At 41.6% G+C, this 22,486-nt stretch overlaps 1 protein-coding gene across 2 annotated transcripts in view; it reads left to right on the forward strand.

Moving 5' to 3' along the window:
• The window catches only part of LOC120727897 (ephrin type-B receptor 1-B), a 170,407-nt gene that overhangs the window by 58,689 nt on the left and 89,232 nt on the right, over positions 1-22,486 (forward strand). For both annotated transcript variants that reach the window (XM_040022503.1, XM_040022504.1), the window contains exon 3: positions 11,367-12,048. In XM_040022503.1, the coding sequence (XP_039878437.1) occupies positions 11,367-12,048 (682 nt within the window). The remainder of the gene's footprint in view (positions 1-11,366; positions 12,049-22,486) is intronic.

Consider the following 22,486-nt stretch of genomic DNA (forward strand, 5'->3'; position numbering starts at 1 on the left):
AAGGACATTTTTTTCCTTTTGTCTAAGAATAAATAAAAGAACAAAGGAATAGAAGTGGGACAGAAAAGAAAGGAGAAATGACTCTTAAATCTTAAATTTGGTATGAATTTGGAGGAGTATGCAGGAGCGCCTTGAGTTTGGTTTGTATGTGTGGGAGTGATTATGTGTTTGCTCCAGTACCTGCAGCACCTGCTATTTCAGCCGTCCTACAGTTGGCAGAAATAGCAGTAAACCCTTCCATTCTTCTATTCCATCTTCTCACCCTGACTGCTTCTGACTTTTTTTCCCCGCTGCCTTTCTTCACTTCAGCTTGTCTGTCTCAAAGCGTCGATTCCGTCTTTTCACGATCTGCATCTAACCACGAACCGCACAACGCAACTACCCCACCCTACCCTGCCCCACCCCCTCCCTATCTTTTTGTATCTTTCTGTATGGATGATAAGGCTGGTAGGTGTCGTGCTATGTAGGATTTATATACACACAAACACACATGCACAATGTACATCTCAAATCATTAGCAGCCCTTAATTCATCATCAGTCTGTTTAAGAGACAATATTCTCTCATTTCATTCAAGGAATATTATGTTATGTGAGAGATTTGGCGGCCTTCAAGTGAAATATAATCTCAGTTTTCTTAACCTGAACATTTTGATATTTGCTATGATAGTTAGAAATGTCACATCCTATGGAAAGGCATCCATACATCCTTCAGTGAACAAAAGAAAATTTAAAAAGGACAGCTCACCTGCCAGAAGTGAAATACATTTTCTGTTAAATCGTGGTTGATCCTGTCTATAGATGATAATTTTTTATAAGTAAGTAACACACATACGTGCTATATTTTATGCTTAAAGACATGAAACTCCCTCACTTTGCAAAAAGCTCGTGGTGCTGTGTGATGCTGCAGGTGTGCGATAAAATTCAGGAGAAAAACTCAGAATAACACATTTATGAACACTTTATTCTTTAATAGCTGTAAAATTGCAGATCAAAGTGAAAACTTAACATACATGAAAGGCGCTTGGTGATTTTTGGAGAGGACGGCGTGCTCCTCAGGCGAGTAAAGCAATGCAAATGTATGTTTTGCACTTGCTGTGATATTTATGGAGCAGTTCCGCTGCTGAAATGTTGAAAAAGCCCAATGTTCAGACTTTGTCCTGTGTGCTGTAAAGGAGGGGCTTTGAGGCTTCCATGAGTTACGATCGTGAGACATACTGAAAGCAGTGATTTAGGCCACAAAAAGGATGTTTTTGTCCTTCTTTTCCTGTCATATTTTTGCTCTTCACATTCTGTTGCAAATGTATTTTTCTGTCACCCCAGTTCCATTACTTTTCGACTTTTCGTTTCTTTCCCTATGCATGCAAATATACATAGTAATAATTCATTATTTAGTGGTTTTTCTTATGATTCTCCAGAATAAATTCATAAGATTGCAGAGGTTGTCAGATTTCAGCTAAACACTGCTTGAACCTTTTACACAGGGTGACTCAAGGTAATGTTGCTACTGGTAACCTAGAGTCGTGCTGAGGCAGTGTCAGCTTCATGGTTTGTCTCAAGGCACCTGAGTGGGCGTTACCAGGTGCATTGTGCTAGAAAAGTATTCAAAAAACAGTTTTATGCTTCAGCACAATAACCTTAACCTTCTTTTTGTGCTTTTACACATCTAGTTGAATTAATGAAGGTTTCCAGACCACTTGCTGATTTATCTCTGGGCTTATTAAATCTTTCCTATGTGAATAATTGCGTGAATATCTTAATCAAACAAATGTTTTGAGATTGAGCAATTTAATATTTACTACACACAAAGCTGCACTAATTACTGTTTTGGGGGTTTTGTTGTTTTTATCCATCAGTCAAAGTTGGAGCATTTAAAATTAAAAATATATAAAAAAATGTTGATGTTGATTCCAAAATATAAAAATTTCCAGTGCAATACATATTATTAAAAGCATAAGGACAACAGAGTAAAAATAATTAACTTTTTTAATGGGACAAATAAAAATCTGTCATTACACATCCTAATTTATTTATTTATTTAGCTAAAACATTTAATTGATGTCTGTTTTTCCACATCAAGCAGCTTGTTCTGCCTACCAGTCTTTAGGAATTATACTTATTTTAATGATTAAATATTTAAAAACAAAAAAGAGCCTTCTATATGAAAGGGGGTTGTTGCCAAGTAAATGCAGAAAGTCAGTTAATTGCAGGCTTGGCCATTGGATCCCAGACCATCTTAAGGACCAAAGTGCCCTTGAGAAAGACACTTGAACCCCAATTTTCATCCCTGAAAACAATGCAACCCTGTCTGGGAGAGTTCAGTTTACTGTTATAGCTAAAAACATCTGTATCCAAGCAGACAGACTTCTTAAAGCAACTGGCTCGTAATTGAAAATGCAAGCGTTAATAATTCCATTTTAAAAGTTGGATGGAGAAATATGAGAGCGAACAGTCTGTGTGAATTGTTCACTGAATGGTCCAGAGTGCAGTCACGTTCTGTGCCTCTCTATAAGGAAATGAGACAAAAGACATACTAAAAGCATTTGGAGCAGAGAATGAAACCGAATGGCAACTAATATGTCAACAGAGCACAAATATCACACAGTCCAATTCACTAGCGCGGACCCAACGTCCAAATATGAATAAAAAATATTTGTTCATAATGTAGCAAGAGACCTCGTTGAGGTCTGGCGGTGGTTCGTCATCCTGACAGATCCCATTGATACCTTTAGAGGAAGCTAATAAAACAGGGGAATGAATGGTGGGTCAAAGAGGAATTTACAGACTTACGACCAAAAAGGAGTGTTTGGGTTGCTGTCTCACTATCTCCAGTCGTTGAATTGTTTGGTTTACACTCAGCAACTGCAACATGAACTTACTTGCTTAAAACCTCAAGTCCAGTAAATGTATTGATCAGGGTATGGGCGTGGCAAGGGAGCAGATTTTCAACGAGACTCATTTTGCTTCAGCCAGCCAGACAGACCAAGTTCTGCTTGGGCTCAGTCAAACTGTGTGACTGTAATTATAGAGTGGCTGAGATCTGGCAGGACTGGGAGTGTTTCAGACATCACCATTTCCTCCCCATCCATCACATTCAGCCAAGCGGAACTAGGCCTCAGATGCCCCGCAAAATAATCATTCCTATGCAACTGCCCTGACAGCAGCATCCATTCAATAACACAGCTGATCAGAAATGATAATAGCAATCATGCCACTGCATATTTTAGGGGCTGCAGCCTGGCCGTGTGTGTGAGGTGGCGGATGAGGTAAAGCGTTCGAAATAAGTGATTTTACAGGAGATTATGAGCATGTGTCTCAAAGTTTGTGTAGGAAGGGGTGAATAAAGGTGCCAAGACAGACCACTGTTAGTTTACATGAAATGTCCATTCTATTGACTTCAAGGAAAGGACCCAAAGGTTGAAATGCAAATATCCTCATTAACGCAGAGGGATTTGAAACCGCCTTTGGGAAGAAAAAAATACTATCTGGATTGTGATTACTGTCGGTAGTGAGCTTTGCAAAATGAGAAGAGTGTCTTTCAGAAGGGGCATAAAGAGTTCAATCCCTATCTCAGCTTCTCATGTCCACCTATAATCCACTGTCCTTCTGAGACCTTGGCCTTTACAAACCTGTCAATGTGAATTTCACCCGCACGCATACCATTTCTTTTTCCTTTCTCTCTCTTTTTATCAACAGCCAGGATGTATTCAGGGGTAATTATTAAAGAAAAATCTTTATAGGTACACTTTCCCTCCTTTAGTTCAATGTTGTGTTGTCATGAATAACAAATAGGCTCATTACTGAAATGCCCATCCCGAGCTTGTAGTAATAAAATCAGTCTCATGCTTGCCTCCACCCACACGTTTCAGCCCTGCAATGATAGATGAACGGACAACTCGTTGCTAGAAAGTGCTCAAAAACATTTCAGCCTATAGGCGCTTGAGGGTGTAGTCTTCAACAAAGCATCCAAGCATTAGGGGTGCAACGATACACAAAATTCACGGTTCGGTTCGGTTCGATACTTTGGTGTCACGGTTCGATATTTTTTCGATACAAAAAAAATGTTCATGCCTTTTTAATTTGTCATTTATTAAAATTATAAATATATATTTTAACTCAAAAGTACAGTTTTTAAATTTAACCCTAACCCTTGTGCGTGTTTTTTATTTTGACAGCGAATGCGCACCTGCGGACCACTTATGTGCACCCCTGGTTATTTAGCTCATCATATTGCAGCCACAGAAATTCTTTTGTCCATGAAACCATAAAGCTGCACTTTCTTTTTGCCTTATAGTCTGATTTGTCATAACTTCTCCGTTTTGTGGTAAGCTTTTCTTTGGCTGTCACTTCTTCACCCTGACCTGTCTTATTTGGCTCAGCAGAACTGAAATGCTTTTACACGCTCACTCACATAAGCTCAGCGATTCTCTGCGCGATCAACCTCTCACATGTTTAAGCTTGCTGCGGGAGATTTCACTTGTCATGTTTGCATAGTAAGCTAACGATTAATAAGACGATGTCAGAGGAATTGGTGCACAAATTATCATCACTCACAGATCAGTGCTGTCGCTCTCTATACACAGTTCGCACGATTGCAAAGTGAAAGCAAAAAAACAAGCGCAAATTCAAACGCGACTTCAATATGTCACATATTGACAGTGGCTCACCGATGCCAATGACATAATTACCCAGCTACATTTCTGAAAGAATGCAAAAGCATTGACATATATTTTTCCTACAATAGCCCGACGGGCAGGGAAGAGATAGATTTTGGTAGCCCGACTGAAAAAATCGCTAGCTCCGGGACGTCGGGCTAGCGATATTGCAAGCCCTGTATCTGATTGAGGAATCACTCATCTTTGGAAAAGAGAGTTTATTACAGAGAAATGGCTCTTTCCAAAATAAAAGCTATACTATCCGCTTCTTCTGGGCTATATTCTCAGCAGCATAAGGAGAATCATGTGCTAACAGCTGTCTAAATGACTCGGCTAAAGTTAGTAGCATGCTTGCTTTTTTTTGTCTGCTTCCACTTGTCTTTGCACTAGGATGATGTCGGCGTAAATGTGCAGTCATATTCGTTGTGTTCCCACTAGTGCTTTCAGGTTAATCTCGTTGAAATGACCTTAACGCCACAACACGGCAAATCTCCGTTAACGAGCTACCGCCGACCGCTCCGTGCATGGGGCTAGACGGCAAACACGTTAACGAGCTAACTGCGCTAACACACTAGTTCACACCAATGTAATTGAGCATTGCATGGCACATCCAACATACTGTTTTACTTTAGTCCATGACTCGCTTACCTTCAGGGTCATACGTCACATGAAAACCAAAATAATTCCAAACGCCAGATCTGAATGTTGCAAGTAGAGCTTAACTTCTGTCTCGCTAGCTTGCCCTGCGCTCTTCCTTCTGACTATGCTGTCTGTGTTGAGCGCTCAGTGGATCTGCGCTCGACAGTGCAGCCTAGGCGGAGTAGTCGAACACAGATTCACTGAGCGCTCAACACAGACAGCATCGTCAGAAGGAAAATTGATAAAATAAATTACAAATGTTGTATTGTTCGATACATATGCGTACTGAACCGAAAGCACTGTATCGAACGGTTCAATATCGATACGAATATCGTTGCACCCCTACCAAGCATAATTTAGTCCTAGGATTATTTGGGTAACACTTAAAAAAAAAAAGAACCTCATCAACTAAATTACTTCAAATGCTAACTTCAACACCAAAGGCATTAACTGAAAAGGGCTAAAACAAACAAACAAAAAAAACTGTTGTAAACTGCATCAACAAAGTGGAGTCGGGTTAAAAGTTTAGGGGAACACAGTGGTGTTGAAGTGGCTCCATTTGATTGTAGCTTTCTACATCTCTTGCCTTGGATCCTGCTGTAAAAGCCCATCGGCAGACTGAGTAATGGCTGTTTTGATGGACATTCAAGAAATAGTTGCCAGACACTCATCTACTATTTGCAGTGGCATTTTGTAGACCTTTCAAGGCTGTGGAGATATAAATGTGGAAATGCTCTGAGCTGCTCATCACCCATCTGTGTGCAGTATGTCTGAGCATGGAGCTGTATTAACTCGCGCTGATAGATTTGAAAAGCAGTTTGTGAGTGTGACTCCACTGAGAATCAGACAGCAGGCTGGAGGTTAAAGATCAGCTGAATATGTGCTTCTCTGCTCACATCTTCTGCTCGTGTGAATTGACTGATGCTGAATGATGATCTAAAAGTAGTCAAGTTCTCCCTTTGTGCGTGTGTGTCAGATTCGCAACCCGACCTACTCATACCAAATGTCCAATTTTAAAACTGAAGGTAGAGGTACGGTGGAGTCATGATAAAACCTCTGTGGGTTGTACATATTTTTTATGTGCAGCAAAGCTCCTGAAGCAAATAGGGGAATGATGCTCAGTAAATCCTAAATCCACACATGAATTATAGACAGTGTCGGGAAAATTAAGGTGGGGTACTGAGAAGTTGGGCTTTATCACTTGTAGAACACAACTGGAAATGTCCCTTTTTTTGTTTAGGGCAAGAGTGCTGTCTGGGCAGAGTGTGCAGGCGGCATAACACAGGATGGCCAGTCATTACGAATGGGTGCAATTGGACATCGTACACAGAATTTCTATTACAAATCTGACGATCCCCCTGTCTGTGTTCTTACAACCACCTCTGTTGGTTTATGTAAAGGTCAGGGTTGCACTGTGTGTCTGAAAACAACTTTACATAGACTCACAGAGAGTGAGGGAGAAGGTGAATACTGCAGAGGGGCTAAACACATGGCTCGAATTAGAGATCAGATATTCGAATCTAGCTGGTCAATGTGTTTTCTCCGATATTTGCAACATTGGAATGATTACAAAATGAAGTTTACACCTGTTTTAATGCGTCACCCAATCACAGTTTGCTCACTGTCTGTCACATAAAAAATGTATTTCAATAACTGCTAATTATTTTTCAATATTGGCAGCATCACAAATGCTGAATTGTGCGGAAATAAAGTTCTGAGACTTCTGAGACTCTATTCAACATTACAAAATTCCTGTCATGACCGGTGGTCTAGGAACTACATTAAGATTTAGTTTCCATTCTATAAAAAAATAAGTTTCTCATTTCCTTAAGGTATCTTCTTATACTGCCCCAACCATGCCTCCTCCAAATGACTCATTACTCCAGCCCATTTGGCCCATTATTTTCCACAGATGTTACATCCTTGTTCTGATTGGTTATTCCTCCCATCTCTGCTTGTCCCCAGCCCAATATTGGATGCTGTAGTCCTCCAGAGCAAGACTGTGGCCATCTGAGCTGCTCTGTGTTATTTTAGTCTTTGAGGATAATGGCAAGAGATCAATGTGATGGATGGTTTTTATGAGGGCAGAGTATTGATGGCTTGACGGCAGTGAGCTGAGGCTGTGGGAAGGGGAACATCAGTCTGAATACATTACCCCCACCCTCTCAACCCTCCCCCTTTTTCCTGATTCCTCCCCATTCCTGTTTTTTTTCTTTTATTTATCACTGTATTTTTCTCCCCCTTTTCTCAACCCTCTCTTCTCCAGCTCAGCCAGCTGTAACTGGTCATTAACACAAACATTAAGAGCTCTATGAATCCATAGCTCCTCCATCTCCTTGCTACTGCCCATAAAACAGAGCAGCAATAATGACACACACAATAGCCACACTTGACAATCAGGGGCAGGGGACAAGTGTCTCCTATATTAATGGTAAAAGCAAAGCTATTAGAGGGGTGCCGGTGGTTACTTTAATTGGCTTACAAATAAGTGTTGAGTTAAAAGGCTCTCGGTATTTGACAGTTTTTCATCAGCAAAAAAAGTTTAAGTTCAGTTAGGTTGGTAATGATAAAATATGAATTAGGTGATGCAAAACTGTGTAAAATGAAACTAACTGGGAGTGAGCTCATTTTATAGAGGCACATAAACACGCTAGTAAGTGAAAATTGGCATGTGCATGCAAATACTCAGGATATAAAAACATCAGTGGACATTAACAGAATTAAACTCCATAAACGACTGCATGCGATGTCTATTCAGCCATCGCATGCAGAGCTTTTAGTCCATATTGACATTATAGCATCACACAGTTGCTGCAGATTTGTCAGCTGGACACCCATGATGCGACTTTCCTGTTGCACTACATCGCAAAGTTGTTCTATTGGATTGAGATCTGGTGACTCAAAGGCCATTTGAGTACAGCAAACTCATAGTCATGTTGAAAAAAACAAAAACAGACAGAGATGATTTGATGATTTTTTGCGACGTGATGCCTTTTCTCCCCAGAAGCAGGCACCAACATGGGTACACTGTGGTCATAAAGGCATGGGCAGGGCGAGCAAGTGAACTCACTTTAGCTGCCAACACCAACACCAGCATGAACTATTGATATAGGGCCAAATGAATCAATGCTTTTATGTTGTTTACACCAAATTCTCAACCTACCGACGCAATGTTGCAGCACAAATCAAGACTCATCAGGCCAGGCAACATTTTTCCACTGACCAGTGTGAACTGGACAAAGGTAACTTCTGTTCTTAGTTGACAGGAGTGGCACCTAGTGTGGTCTTCTTCTGCTGTCGATGTTCATTTTATTTATTTATTTTTATGTGCACGCTTAATTCTGATATGCATTTCTGTGACTAGAACAGGTGTTTAGATGTATGGCTCGATTCTATTTGAAAAAGTAAAATCTGTATTTATTGGTGGTCTGAGAAAGAGCCTCTGGCAAGAATACACAGATGCCACGAGGCAGATACATTTGGCTTAAATGATTTAAAAAGCACGGAAAGCATAGAAATACTGTAACAGCGGGGGCCGAGACACCATATTAACATGACTTTGTTCCTGAGTGCATGCGTCACATCTCTGAAAATAGTGGGAAAATTATCCTCCTAAGACCCGAACTCTTCCATGACATGCATTTTTAATTTCTCTTTGATATTTGGGCATATTGGGACCTTATTTTTGTTTTTAAGAAAAATGAGAGCCACATATGAGGATATTCGTTTAAAATTTTGATTAAACAGTAGCAGTATAATGTTCTCCTAAGTGGATATCAGGCCCATGTAGAGCAAAATTGAGTATTTTAGTCTAAATACCGGTAACCCAAAATGTGATGTGATGTGGACGTCAGGTCCTAGGAGGTTAAAGAGATGCCAAATATTAGTTATATACCAGTTTTAATGCTCAAAATAATCAAATGTTTTGGACTATAGAAGTAGAAGAGTGCCTCAAGCTTTGTGCAGCAAAACAACAGCTAGCAAATCAATATGTGGTTGCTAAACCATCAAATTATCAGCAGCACCTTTTCCAAGCACACATAAACACATGGATATAACAAAGCACTGAAAAGAGCAAAGAGGGAACTGGGTCACAAAGTTTGATTTCGACTAACTAATGCACCTATTATTAGTTTTGGTTGTCTTTAGACAGCCGCGACAGCACATATCTACTGAGAAGGAGAAAGATATAGTTCATTATTATATGAGCCAATGAATTTCTGGACAGACTCTAGATGGGCATTATCGGAGACGCCTCAGGCTCCTCTCTGGCGTGAAAGATGGTGGTCATTTGGCTAGACAAGAGGCGGTGAGGACCCCCTCCTAGACTGGAGCAGACGGGTGCAGAGGAGCCTAGGGCTGGCTGTATTAATGAACAGGCAGCGCTGAAAGGGACAGGTTTCTGTAATGCTGATGAATGGTCATTACAGAGCAGAGATGGGAGAAGAGAGCACAAGGGGAAGAGAGGAGAGGGGGAGACGAGTAGAGTGAAGTGGGCACACAGGGAGCAGCAGTGAAAAAAGGCTTTAATTTGCACCTCAGATTTCTGTAAACTCGTTTATCATGTCAGCAGTGCCACTGTTCCTCATGTGCCTTCCCACTCCATCCTCTACATGCCCTTACTAGACCCAGCCATTTTTTTGTTTGTTGCCAGATGTTTCCACGTATTCTTTGTGCCAAATGGTTTTATTACCTGCGCTGGTTTTCAAACAGCAAAATTCGACGGCTCACATTTATCAGCTCTATCTCGCCTTACATCATTTTATGGACTTTTTTTTCCCATCATTTGACTGGATGTTGCGGCTGTGTGTGAAGAGCCAATATCTTCTCCTCTCTATTAAGCTTGATTGAGCAGCTGGAGTTTTAAAGGTCATAAGAAGGAGGAAGCACGGGGAGATATATGCACATAAGAAACATGAACTGACTTGAGGCCCACTCAGTCCACTATAGACCTCATTAACTTCTCGCCTTCAGCTGTTTGGATCATTGGTGTTGGGAACTTTGGAGAAATAAATCTTTGTGCCAAGCAGTTGCTTCAAATGGAAGCAAAAAGCATTGTGTTATTATAAAGATTGAAATTGATCTAAGGAAAATAAAAAAAATGAAAAAGTGTTTCAGATCATTTTCTCAAAATATTCCACAAAATATTCATTTGAATTCACTGGTGCTTTTATGTAACTCTTTTTTTTTTTTTTGGTCTGTGGGCTCTGCTGCTGTATGCTAAAGAATAATACATGCCTCTTAAAAATACTGTAACTAATTAAGATACTGCACACTGAATATCAGTGGATTGCCACTAACAATTTTTGCAAGGCCAGCTTTTGCACAGCTGGACGGTTACTCAGATGATTTCAAAGCAAGCTTCTTCTATTTTTTTTTCTGTGATTTCTCTGCCTGATTCTCAGTGAATCCAGCCAAATGTTAATGGCACGTTTTTATCATGATTTGGTGCACTGAGTTAATTCCCCAAGGAGCTTCTGATTCTCATCCAAGACCCTTTCTGGGTGACATCTGCAAGAAATGGCCTGCAGTGAAATTCAGTTCAGTGTGCACTCAAATGGCTTTCCATCCATCCTTGGCTCTCGTGAAGTCCCTGCCTGTCTAATTGTAATTCAGCAGTGCTTAATCTTGAATTTGTTACACACTATATTTTGTAATGTATTGACTCGATGCCCAGTGAAATTTGGCATCGCCGGAAAACAGTATTGCATCCAAAATCATGTCTTGGTTTGCGCTTATGCAGTGGGAGTGCACATCCTACAGCTGTGAGCCTACTTGATAAACAAGACAATAAATTGTTGCTTTGCACTTGAGGAATTAATTATTTTTTTAAAGTAATACATTTGTGTGTCATCAGTGGATGAACAAGCCCCAATAAGCTGATGCATTTTTCTCAGTCCAGGAAGAGGACTCAAGTTAGTGCCTTAGGGAAATTACTGATATGTGTATGAATTCTCTGTGGCTCCGCCAATCTTAGCATTCTCTATCAAAAAAGAGTGAGCACTGCAGCCTTATAGCAGATGATTACTTATCAGCCATGTGGACTTCTTTCTCTCTTCTCTGTCTTTCTATAGTGGGAGGAGGTGAGTGGCTATGACGAAAACCTCAACACCATCATGACGTACCAGGTGTGCAATTTCTTCGAACCAAGTCAAAACAACTGGCTCCTCACAACCTTCATTGATCGCCGCGGAGCACAACGCATCTATGTGGAGATACAATTCATCGTGCGCAACTGCAGCTCCATCCCAAATGTCCCTGGTTCCTGCAAGGAGACGTTTAATCTCTACTATTATGAAACCGATGCTGTCATTGCCACTAAAGACACAGTCTTCTGGATGGAGGCCCCCTACCTCAAAGTGGACACCATTGCTGCTGATGAAAGCTTCTCACAGGTGGACCTTGGCGGACGCCTGATGAAAGTTAACACAGCGGTGCGAAGCTTTGGTCCGCTGTCTAAAAATGGCTTCTACCTGGCCTTTCAGGACTATGGGGCCTGTATGTCTCTTCTGTCAGTCAGGGTATTTTATAAGAAGTGTCCAAGTGTGGTCCAGAACTTTGCAGTCTTTCCAGAGACCATGACAGGGGCTGAAAGCACTTCCCTGGTCATTGCTAGAGGGACCTGCATCGCAAACTCAGAGGAAGTAGATGTCCCTATAAAGCTCTACTGTAACGGAGATGGAGAGTGGATGGTTCCTATCGGTAGCTGCACTTGCAAAGCTGGGTTTGAACCTGACAATGGCAATGTCTGCCGAGGTAAGTGGATTGATTTTTTTACAGAAAAAAATCACCATGGTTGCTGTGAGAGTGTATTATCAGTACTTACTGGGCCATATGCACATTTTCTTTCTTTTTCATTATTCAATCTTTTAGAGAGATGGACTCCTCGGAATAGAACAGTTCAATTCACCTTAGTCTGTTGGCATTAATTTATTCTGTTTTGGTATCACATACATCAGGGCATCATGTTACCTTTGGTCACAGGTCTTCCACTCTAGTGTAATGGCTCAATTGATTGTGTTTCATGTTTTGCAGCTTATGATACACCATACTTTTTCCTTAATCACATCGACCTCCAGGGAACTAAAAAGATACATTAGCATTGAGTTGTAATCTGCTGTGAATGTCAGCCTTTTGTCCATCCTACCTTTCAGATGACAAAAGGTTTGATTCTGCCTCAGTGCGATGTGCTGATGAATACATTCTGAGGAATAGATAATAGCTCATATCTAAAAGGAAGGTTGAATGGGCTTTTAGTTCAAGCTGTCACTTTCTGTTTTTGCGTGCCCTCTAATGCACCTTGTTTTTCTGACACGCACATATACAAACAGAAGATTTGCTCAAGGTGTCTGACGATAATGCGAGTGGCTTGAGGCTCTCGGTGTGGCAAAGTATTGGTTGGCCTGCCTCTCGGGGTTAGTTGGAAAGTGTGTGGAGCTCAGATAAGATTGATTTACCCACATCTGGTCTGATCAATAAACAGATATAAGTGCCACATATCTACAAAGCACACTGTGTGTGACTGTGTCTACTGTATCCTTCTCACATTGCACCATGTCCTGCGCAAACCCCACCTACACACTAACGCACATCATAACAAACACACAAAGTCCTTCCCAAAGATTGGATGACTTTCGAATGAAAATAACAGGGCAGAAGTTAAAAGGCTGTGCTTAGGTTGATGTAAAGTCTTAATTTAGTTTCAATTTTTTACGCCATTTGTCAATATTATAATTCTCTTTACAAATAAATTGTAATCTGTGTATTCAATGCTTTAAATGCATAAGATAGACTCTCTTGTTTATCTTGTAAATAATTAAAGTGATCGGCTGATCAGCGACTTTGATTTATCCAATATTCACTTCTCTTAAGTAAGTACAATTATCAATAAATCAGGGGCTCAGTTTGCTAACAGATCATGCAAATTTAGAATAAAATCCAGTTAGGCCGAAAATCATGGTCAACAGTCTAATGTTGCATTAAAAGCCGATTCCTCTGATGTCCATCATGTACTTGCATGTACTGGACAAAATCACTTAAATCAAATGCTAAGACTGCCCATTGAGATTGTTACACGCAATATATTTAATGTTAAATTATTTCACTGAAAAAAAATGTCCTCAGTATGTTTTTTTGTCTTTCTTTTTCTTTTCTTAAACTCATGTGTTTTTGATGTATTGATCTGCAATTTAAAAACAAAAATACAACAAAATAATAACAATAAGCAAAATAAAAAAAAACTACGTATTGTCAGCACCTTGAAGCCACATGGCCTTGATAGAGTACTCGGTTACAATGCTACAGTCAGACCGAGCCATTTGTGCTGAATATTCAGAAGTCCACTGAACATGCTCCTGGTTGTACATTGACCTAACAACCCTTCTTTGTTACTGGACTGCGGGCTCCTGAACGTCTTGGTCTCAGAGTCTTATCGATAGGCGAGTAGCTCTCGTCACTGTCATAATTCTTGACATGAAGATTGGATAATTTCAAGCCTGTTAACAGACTTCATCTTGATGCTAGTTTTGCTTCATGTTTACATTGATTATTTGTTTATTCGTGTTAAATCCTGACTCACTAATCATGCTGTTGGCATGTGTGGCATGTGCATGAGCATGCCATGCACTTGTGTTCCTATGCAGTGCAGGAATTTTAATTCAAATGAACCAAATAACCTTGCCTGTCCTCTAGCGCTGACAGTCTCATAGTCTTTAATGGATGTAAACTTACACTGATCCTTGTCAGTCTTTTCTCCGTGTAGCATAACTTTGCCTCTTTCCCCATTATTTACCTCAGGCTTATGCACACTTAGTGCAGAATAACTAGAATGTTAGTAAGAGGGTTATTGTGGCTTGTGTTAGTGGAAGTCACCACATTTACAGACAATGGTCTCACTGTAGAAATTGCTCTACAAAGACCACTAATTCCTACAATCCTCCAGACTTCCTTCTCTAGTACATTTCCAGCTAAGATAATCATCTCATCTCTCTCTGATGGAAATGCACTACTTAGCAGTGCAGGGACTTCGAAATTCTGGTCAATACTGATGTTTGAAATTTCATCCAGTGTTGAAGCCTGTTTTTGTTCTATTTGTGTTGTTTTTGTTTTCCCGCTTTGTTTCATATTGCACTGCCTAAACTCAATGTCTAAATGTATGCCTATGGAAGCTAGTGAAATCAGCCTATACTAAGAGGAAATTACTGGGGTCTGTAGCTTAACAAGAGTTGACAGTAGTATGAATCTGTGAGGCCTCGATCCCACAGGTCTCCAGACCAGTAGGTAACCCCTACAAAGAAAACCCCTTTGCCATTTTTTGGACACTCGTAGGTTTGCTGTGCTTGCCCGTATTTTGTGTGGAAGATATAATTTCTCTGTGAACACTCTCATTGCGGGAGGAGGTTTCATTACCGTTTCATTACCGTGTGGCGAGTGTTTGCAGATATATCAGCATATTCCATACAAAATACAGGCGCATGCAGTAATCTGCTAGTAAAGAGGTTTTAGATGAAGCAAACTACTCACAAATCTTTGTGTAATATACATTTTTCCGTCTGAACCAGTGGTTACTGTGTGATTCTTACTCTGAATCTGAATAAGTACGCGGGACCACTGTGTGCGGTAAGACCATCTCTTTTACTTCCTGTATTACCATCTACCGGCATGCATTGCCAGTGCGTAACACGTAATTACACAATCAAACAGTGAACACATACTGCCCATACAACAAATGTACCAGAGACAATTATGAATACACCACATCTCCCCTTTTAAACAAAAACAGAATATTACTTTTCTCAGGACAGAACTTCCAACCAGACTACCTCTTGATTCTTTTTTTCCTCTTTTTCAAAGCCATACAAGAACATCTGGCAAACAATCTGCATTACATTTTTAACCTTTTGTTTTTGTTTTCTTGTTCTTTTCTTTTCTTAACAACTCTTTTTAGCTTTATTTTACTGTGCTCTACAAAACCATTATAACACAGTTACATAACAACAACCTTTTTTTCTCTCTCTCACAGATCTAACTTTTTAGGTTTAACTATTGGCCTCCCTGACTTGGTTCTGACCACATCAGTGTTAACAGGTGTAGCAGGGATCACACTGGGTGTTTGAGGCTTCTGCAACACAGGCACATTAGCAGGTTCATGCACAGGTGAACTTAAAGGAATCAAATGCACACGATTACGCCTCACAGTCCCTTGTGGTAACTCCACTGTGTATGATCGGGGTGTAGAGTGATTTTGGATAACAGTGCCTGTAGTTTTGACATCAGTCACCCAAACTTGCTCTCCTGGGGACAGGCTGCATAAGGGTTTTGCGTGGTGGCGCCTGTTGAAGTTTGCCACGTCCATCATCCTCTTCTCCCTTTCCTTTTGAGCGAGCAGTGGGTTGTCCGGCAGTGTGGGCTCCAGCTGCGATGGAAGCATCGGCAGTGTGGTTCGCAGACGTCTGCCCATTAAAAGCTCTGCAGGGCTGTATCCAGACTGCAGTGGTGTAGCTCTATAGGCAAGAAGAGCTAGATAAGGATCAGCTGCTTTTTTCAGAAGATTTTTTACAGTCTGCACAGCACGTTCTGCTTCTCCATTACTTTGCGGAAACTTGGGACTGCTTGTGATGTGTTTGAAGCCGTATGCTGCTGCAAAGTCTGTAAAGATTTGACCTGAATACTGTGGCCCATTATCAGACATGAGGACCTCTGGGATGCCGTGACTGGCAAAGAAAGATTTCAGGTGAGTAATGACGTCGTTTGATTTTGTCCTGTTTAACAAAGCAATTTCAACAAATCTAGAGTGATAGTCAACAGCGAGAAGGTAAGTTTTCCCTCCCAGCTCGAAAAGATCTGTGCCCACTCTCTGCCATGGGCGGGCAGGGTATTCTGTTGGCATGAGTGGCTCACTGTTATTGTGTCTTTCTTGAATACACGTTTTGCACTTGAGCACCATCTCAGAGATTTGTTGACTCAGCCCGGGCCACCACACTGTTTGGCGTGCACGACCTTTACATTTTACAACACCTTGATGTCCTTCGTGTAGTTTTTCCAGCACCTCGTTTCTCATTGCTGAAGGAATGACAAGCCGTGTGTCTTTTAACAAAAGGCCGTCTTCAACAGTGAGCGTGGCTCGGTCAGGCCAGTAATTTCGCAGTAAAGGCTCTTGTTTTGCATGTTCTGGCCAGCCTTCGGTGCACATGTCCATGACGCGAGCACACACACTGTCGCTTTTCAGTTGTTCCTTCAGTGTTTGCATATATGATGAACTGACAGGCATGTTTGCTACAATACTGTCCACATATATGTCTGTGCTTTCCATTAGCTCTTTGTCTGACAGGTTCATTGGTTTTTTCAGAGGTGAGCGGGACAAAGTATCTGCTGTCCAGAGCGATTTCCCTGGGGCGTACTGCACAGTGTACGAGTAGCGCATGAGTCTCATTCTGAATCGCTGGATCCTGGGTGGCAAGAGATCCAGAGCTTGTCCTCCCAGTAAGGAAACGAGAGGTTTGTGGTCTGTTTCAAGACAAAAATGTTTACAAATCAGGAAATCACGAAAACGCTCACACGCCCATGTAGATGCCAGTGCCTCTTTTTCCACTTGTGCGTATTGTTGTTCTGTAGGAGAAAGGGACCTCGATGCATACGCCACTGGTCGCCATCCTTCTTCCCACAGCTGCAAAAGAACACCTCCGAGGCCATAGGATGAAGCATCTGCTGATACTTTAATGTCTCTGTTGGGGTCATACATTGCGAGCACTGGGGGTGAGGTCAGGGCATCTTGTAATGTTTTGAAAGCTCTCACTTGGTCAGTTCCCCAATACCATGCGTTCTTTTTGGAAAGAAGATCTCACAGGGCTTTGTCTTTTTCAGCTAAATGGGGGATGAACTTGCCCACTTGATTCACCATGCCCAGAAAACTGCGCAACTCTGACACATTAGTTGGCTCTGTCATTTCTGTAATTGCCTCCGTTTTCTTCGGGTCAGGACTGATTCCTGTATCCGCTATGATGTGACCCAAGAAAGCAACCTTGCTCTGGGAGAGCTCGCATTTTTCAACATTCAGCGTTATGCCTGCTTTTTCCAGTCTTTGCAGTGTAGCATGGAGACGGGAATCGTGCTCCTGATGGTTACGTCCCCACACCAACACATCGTCAATGTGACACACCACTCCTTCGAGACCCTCGATGACCTCCGCCATCATGCGCTGAAAGTGTTCGGGTGCTGAGTTGATCCCAAACGGTAGGCGGTTAAAGTGGAACCGCCCAAAGGGTGTGATGAAGGTGGTGAGTTTGGCAGACTCATCGGACAGGGGAATCTGCCAGAAGCCCATGTTGGCATCCAGTTTGCTAAACACTTTGGCTCCTGCGAGCATTCCGAGACTTTGTTCAACCGATGGCAGCACATATTTTTCCCTGCACACATACTCATTTAGTCCGGTAAAGTCTACGCAAAGTCTTAGCCTAGGGCTGTTTTTCTTTGGAACAACAACCATGCCGGCACACCAATCCGTTGGTTCCTCAACTCGGGTAATGACACCAAGCTCTTCCATTCGTTGGAGTTCCTCTTTTACCCTTCCCATCAGAGGCAGAGGAAGCCTTCGCGGAGTTTTGAGTGAGTACGGCACAGCATTCGGTTTGAGTTTAATGTGATAGGCCCGCTGCACTTTCCCTAGACCATTGCAAAGTTTAGGGTAAGTAGTCTTCAGAGTGTCCATTGAAACCGCGTCAACTCGCACCAGCAGGCCAAGAGCTGTAATGGCGGGCAGGCCTAGCAGTGGAGTGCTCAGGTTTCTTACAACATAGACCTTCTCTGTTGTCTGTTTCGCTCCGTAGTTGAGCTGTAGCTTTGTAAAACCTGCAACGTCCAGTGGTGTTTTTCCAGGGCCTAACAAAGGTTTTTCTGGCTGCTGGAGAACTGGTCTGTGTTCGTTAGCAAAAATCTTTGATAAGTCCGAGTCAGCTATTACAGTCACATCTGCTCCAGTATCCAGTTTGAAAGTGATTTTTGCATCTTTCACTTGTATGATGGCTGTCCACGCCTGGCCGTCACTGGAAACTGAGCCTAGCAAGAAACCTTGCTCCTCTTCCTCCTCAATACTTTGCACTGTCTTGCTTTGTCTGCAGACTCGCTGGTAGTGACCTTTTTTTCCACATAAATGACATTTTGCATCATTTGCTGGGCACTCAGGTTTCGGATGTGGAGAGCCTCCGCACTTGTAGCATTTATTACTTTGTCTCTTGCTATATTGCTGTTGTGTTTTGACAGTTTTATTTTTGAACATGTTGAACTTTGTTTTGTCGTGCTTTTGTATCACTCTGTCAACTGTTTTCGCATTTACATGCATTACATTTGTTTCACTTCTCAAAGCTGACTGTTGCTTTTTGATTTCTTCTGACTGCCTGGCCATATTTATAGCTTTATCCAAGTCCAAGTCTTTTTCCATCTGCATGCGCTCAGACAGCCTCGTGTCGGCCAAGCCCACTACTATTGTCTCTTATCAGCTCATCGTGGAGCGGTCCGTAGTTACAGTGCTCTGCTAATGCATGCAAGGCAGTCACGAATGCATCAACAGTCTCATTCGGCTCTTGTTTGCGCATATTAAAACGTGCGCGCTCATAAACAACATTTTTCCTGACAATGAAAAAGTTGTGGAAGCTATCTCTCACTTTAGCATAGTCCCGTTGGTCTACATCACTTAACTTTAGTCCTCTCAGGACGTCATCCGCTTCGTCTCCCATACAATATATGAGAGTGTTCACTTGATTTTCCTCCGAGCTCGCAGACAGATTACTTGCCTGGCGGAATCTCTCGAAGCGACGGACCCATCTTGTCCATTCGTGTGGTTTGGAAAAATCAAAGGGCTCCAGTGGTTGGATGCTAAACGTAGCGCTGGGAGTGCTAGCCGCGGTGCTAACTCCTGCCCTCGGACGATCGGCTACGTCGTCATTCGGCATTTTGTTTCCACCTTCCCCTTCTCCTCACACTCGGCAGATGTATGGAGTCTTACAAGTCACACAGCACTTCTGACACCATGTGTGATTCTTACTCTGAATCTGAATAAGTACGCGGGACCACTGTGTGCGGTAAGACCATCTCTTTTACTTCCTGTATTACCATCTACCGGCATGCATTGCCAGTGCGTAACACGTAATTACACAATCAAACAGTGAACACATACTGCCCATACAACAAATGTACCAGAGACAATTATGAATACACCACAGTTACCAGATGATTGCCAATCGATCTCTAGGACTGTGAGACTGTGGCCTAAAATGTTGTGTTGGTTGACCATAGTCGTCAGCACAAACACTGACTTGACAAAAAAAAAAAAAGGCCGGAGTAGAAATAGATGATCTAACCATTTCTAGCTCAAATAACTAGCTCACTCTCTGGAGTCTTGTGTGGAGTCAGTTCCCCTCTCATCTCCACTGAGAGTCCCCTCCAATAACAGCAATCTCAACCTTTTTATTTTTTGTGCAGTTTCTTTTCATGGACTTGCAATCCATTATTTAAACAGGGAAATCTAACCTTAAAGTGCTTGTGGAAGCTCAGTTCTATGGGCAACCAATCAATTGGGGGGTTGGTGCAATAACACAGCCTCAGCATTGGGTCAGAAGTAATTGCCCATTAGCGATGAAGGAACAGGAACAGGAACAAAAAGAATATAAGAGCATGTAGTTTCATGCTGGAATAATTCCCCTCATTGATACCAACAAAACAAAAAGGTATTGCTTAGAAAAAGGAACACAGTAGTACTGTGTACAGTCTGGTAAAGTGTGGAAAATTTTCAATTAGTGCCTTTATTATGTAGCTCTTGAGACACAAATTAATGTAATTTGCCTAATTCACCAGAACCTAAGAAGGTAAAAATTCGTTTCTGCTTATAGTGACATGAAAACAAAAGTGCATTTATTCTAGCTATGCATCTGTATATTACATATTATACCCACCATACCAAAACTTCTGTTAGGTGGATCATCGTTTTGAATAGTTGTCCTTTTACATGGAAAGCCAGTTTTTTGAATTGATAAATGATGGTTTTATTTCTAATTTTTTTGGAAGTTCTTTGTCGTGACAGCAGAAATAACGCTTGTTTTTTTTTGCAGGTTTAATGTGTGAATTTCAGTGGTGTTTCAGGGCATGTGCAAGCTTCCCAGCACCTGATTGCACTTTCATTAATCTATATGTTTTAATTGTTGTCAGGTAGAGTGTTGTGTATGTGTTCGGTTGAGCAGAGAGACCATGTAGAGTTCTTGTGCTCTGTAACGATGATGCCAGCATGCCATCCTCATTACCAGCTCCCCAGCCACTACGGAAGCCATTTGGGTATCCCCCCACTTTTCCTCTCCCTCTTTCTCTGTTCCTCGCTCTCTTCCCCTTAGCTTTGTAAGCAATCCACTAAATATTTCATCACCTCCCTGTTAAATCGAGCAAGACACTCCAAATAAGACCCCGCTACCTCTACCAATACAAAGCTTGTCTCGGCTGTGTGTCCTGCTTAACTCAAGAGTCCTAAACAGGCTCGTAGGATGGTTTTAATGACCCTTCTTAGAACTGGTGTCAAGGCCCACCTGAGGAGTAATTGATGGAATCACCATGATTGTGCTGGCTGTGCGTCATGTGTTTTGTTTTGAGTCTGTCTAAGCATTGATCATTTTAATGTTCTGTATTTTTTTATTTGAAGTAATTAAAACACCACAGAAACCTAATTATTCTGTTGTTTAAGCTCTTAAAAGTGGACGATGTGGCATAGTTGCAAATTATCCTCTATGAAAACCAATTCAAAACTTTCGAGTGCTTATTCTTAATTTTGGTGTTAAAACTTTATTTCCTGTGGGGAGCCAAATTTTCGTTGGGCTGACAAATGTCCTCTTCAGGTCTATAAGGCTAGCTATATTTTGTTTAATTTTGTAATTGGTTATTCTCAAAGTTTCGTCTGTTTTTACTCTTTACGGGCCATATGCAACACACATAGCTGTTCAGACTCTCCCCACCTGTGTGGATGTGGAGATTTGTGTGGGCTCAGGGAATTGCAAAAGGTCTGGAATTGAAGCATTGCTATTGCAGCTACTGATTGCTTTCAAATGGATGTGAACGGGCTATGAATGAAATGGGGAAAATGAGAATTTGACTGGTTAATTTCATTATCTGTGGTACTATATGAATTCCCAGAATTTTGCTCCATACTATCCATCCATCCCTCCATCCATCCTATATTCCTGTGCAGTGACCATAAGTATGTATTTATTTACTTTAGTATTTATGTCATTCCTCACCCGAGCAGTCCTATAGGCTGGCACGCCAATATGAGTTCTCTCATATTTTCTCTCACTGTTAGGCTCCAGCAGGCTTTTGACATGCTGCCACATTAATATTACAAATATTCAAATAACTTTATTTAACATTCAGCAGGCTGACAGTGGCAGCAGGAGATTCACAGCCCATTGAGCAAGAGCGCTTCCCTGGGCTAAGTGCCGATTCATCATGGCTGCCTTACTCCTGTCTAATGGCTGCCATCATGGGGCATGAGCACACACACTAAGAAAAACATATTACTTCTACCACGTGTGCATTTTTAAAAATGTTAAATGTAGTGATGTGGGCACATTTATCACATTATTAACCTTAGCCTAAAAGCTTATAAATCCCCATATATCCCAATAGGGTTCATTGTCACGGACATCAATTAGCAGGCTTATTTCTCTCTAGAGAATAAAGAGCTCTTGCTCAGAGTCTAGCAGTAGAAGCACATTCATAAACTGAATCCATCCGACCAGTATTTTAATCTTAAAGTTCGGTTTCGCAGGCTATGCACTACGTTTTTTACGTTTTTCTGCTCCGGTAAGTTTTTTATTACTTCTTTGTATGGCTTATCTGAGTGTAAAAGATCTGACAGACAAACCCGCAAAGACCTGGTAACCTATTAGAGCCCATTCCATCCCATTTGGCCGTGTCTGCTCCTGTTCCACAGAGTTTACTTCATTTGCAGAGAACCATCCATGTGTACTGAACAACACACACACACACACACACAGCATTTACTAAGTCACCTTGAAGCCCAATTAAGTAAGCATCTGACTCTTCCTGTTCCTATTAGTCTTATTGCAGAGAGGGCCGGGGTGATGTGAGGAAAATGGAGTGGGAGGAAGAGACAGAGAAAAGCTTTAAGAAAGAGAAGAGAGTGAAAGACATCTTGTTT

The sequence above is a fragment of the Simochromis diagramma genome, unplaced genomic scaffold, assembly GCF_900408965.1.
Source record: "Simochromis diagramma unplaced genomic scaffold, fSimDia1.1 OVJJ01000205.1, whole genome shotgun sequence".
Lineage (NCBI taxonomy): Eukaryota > Metazoa > Chordata > Actinopteri > Cichliformes > Cichlidae > Simochromis > Simochromis diagramma.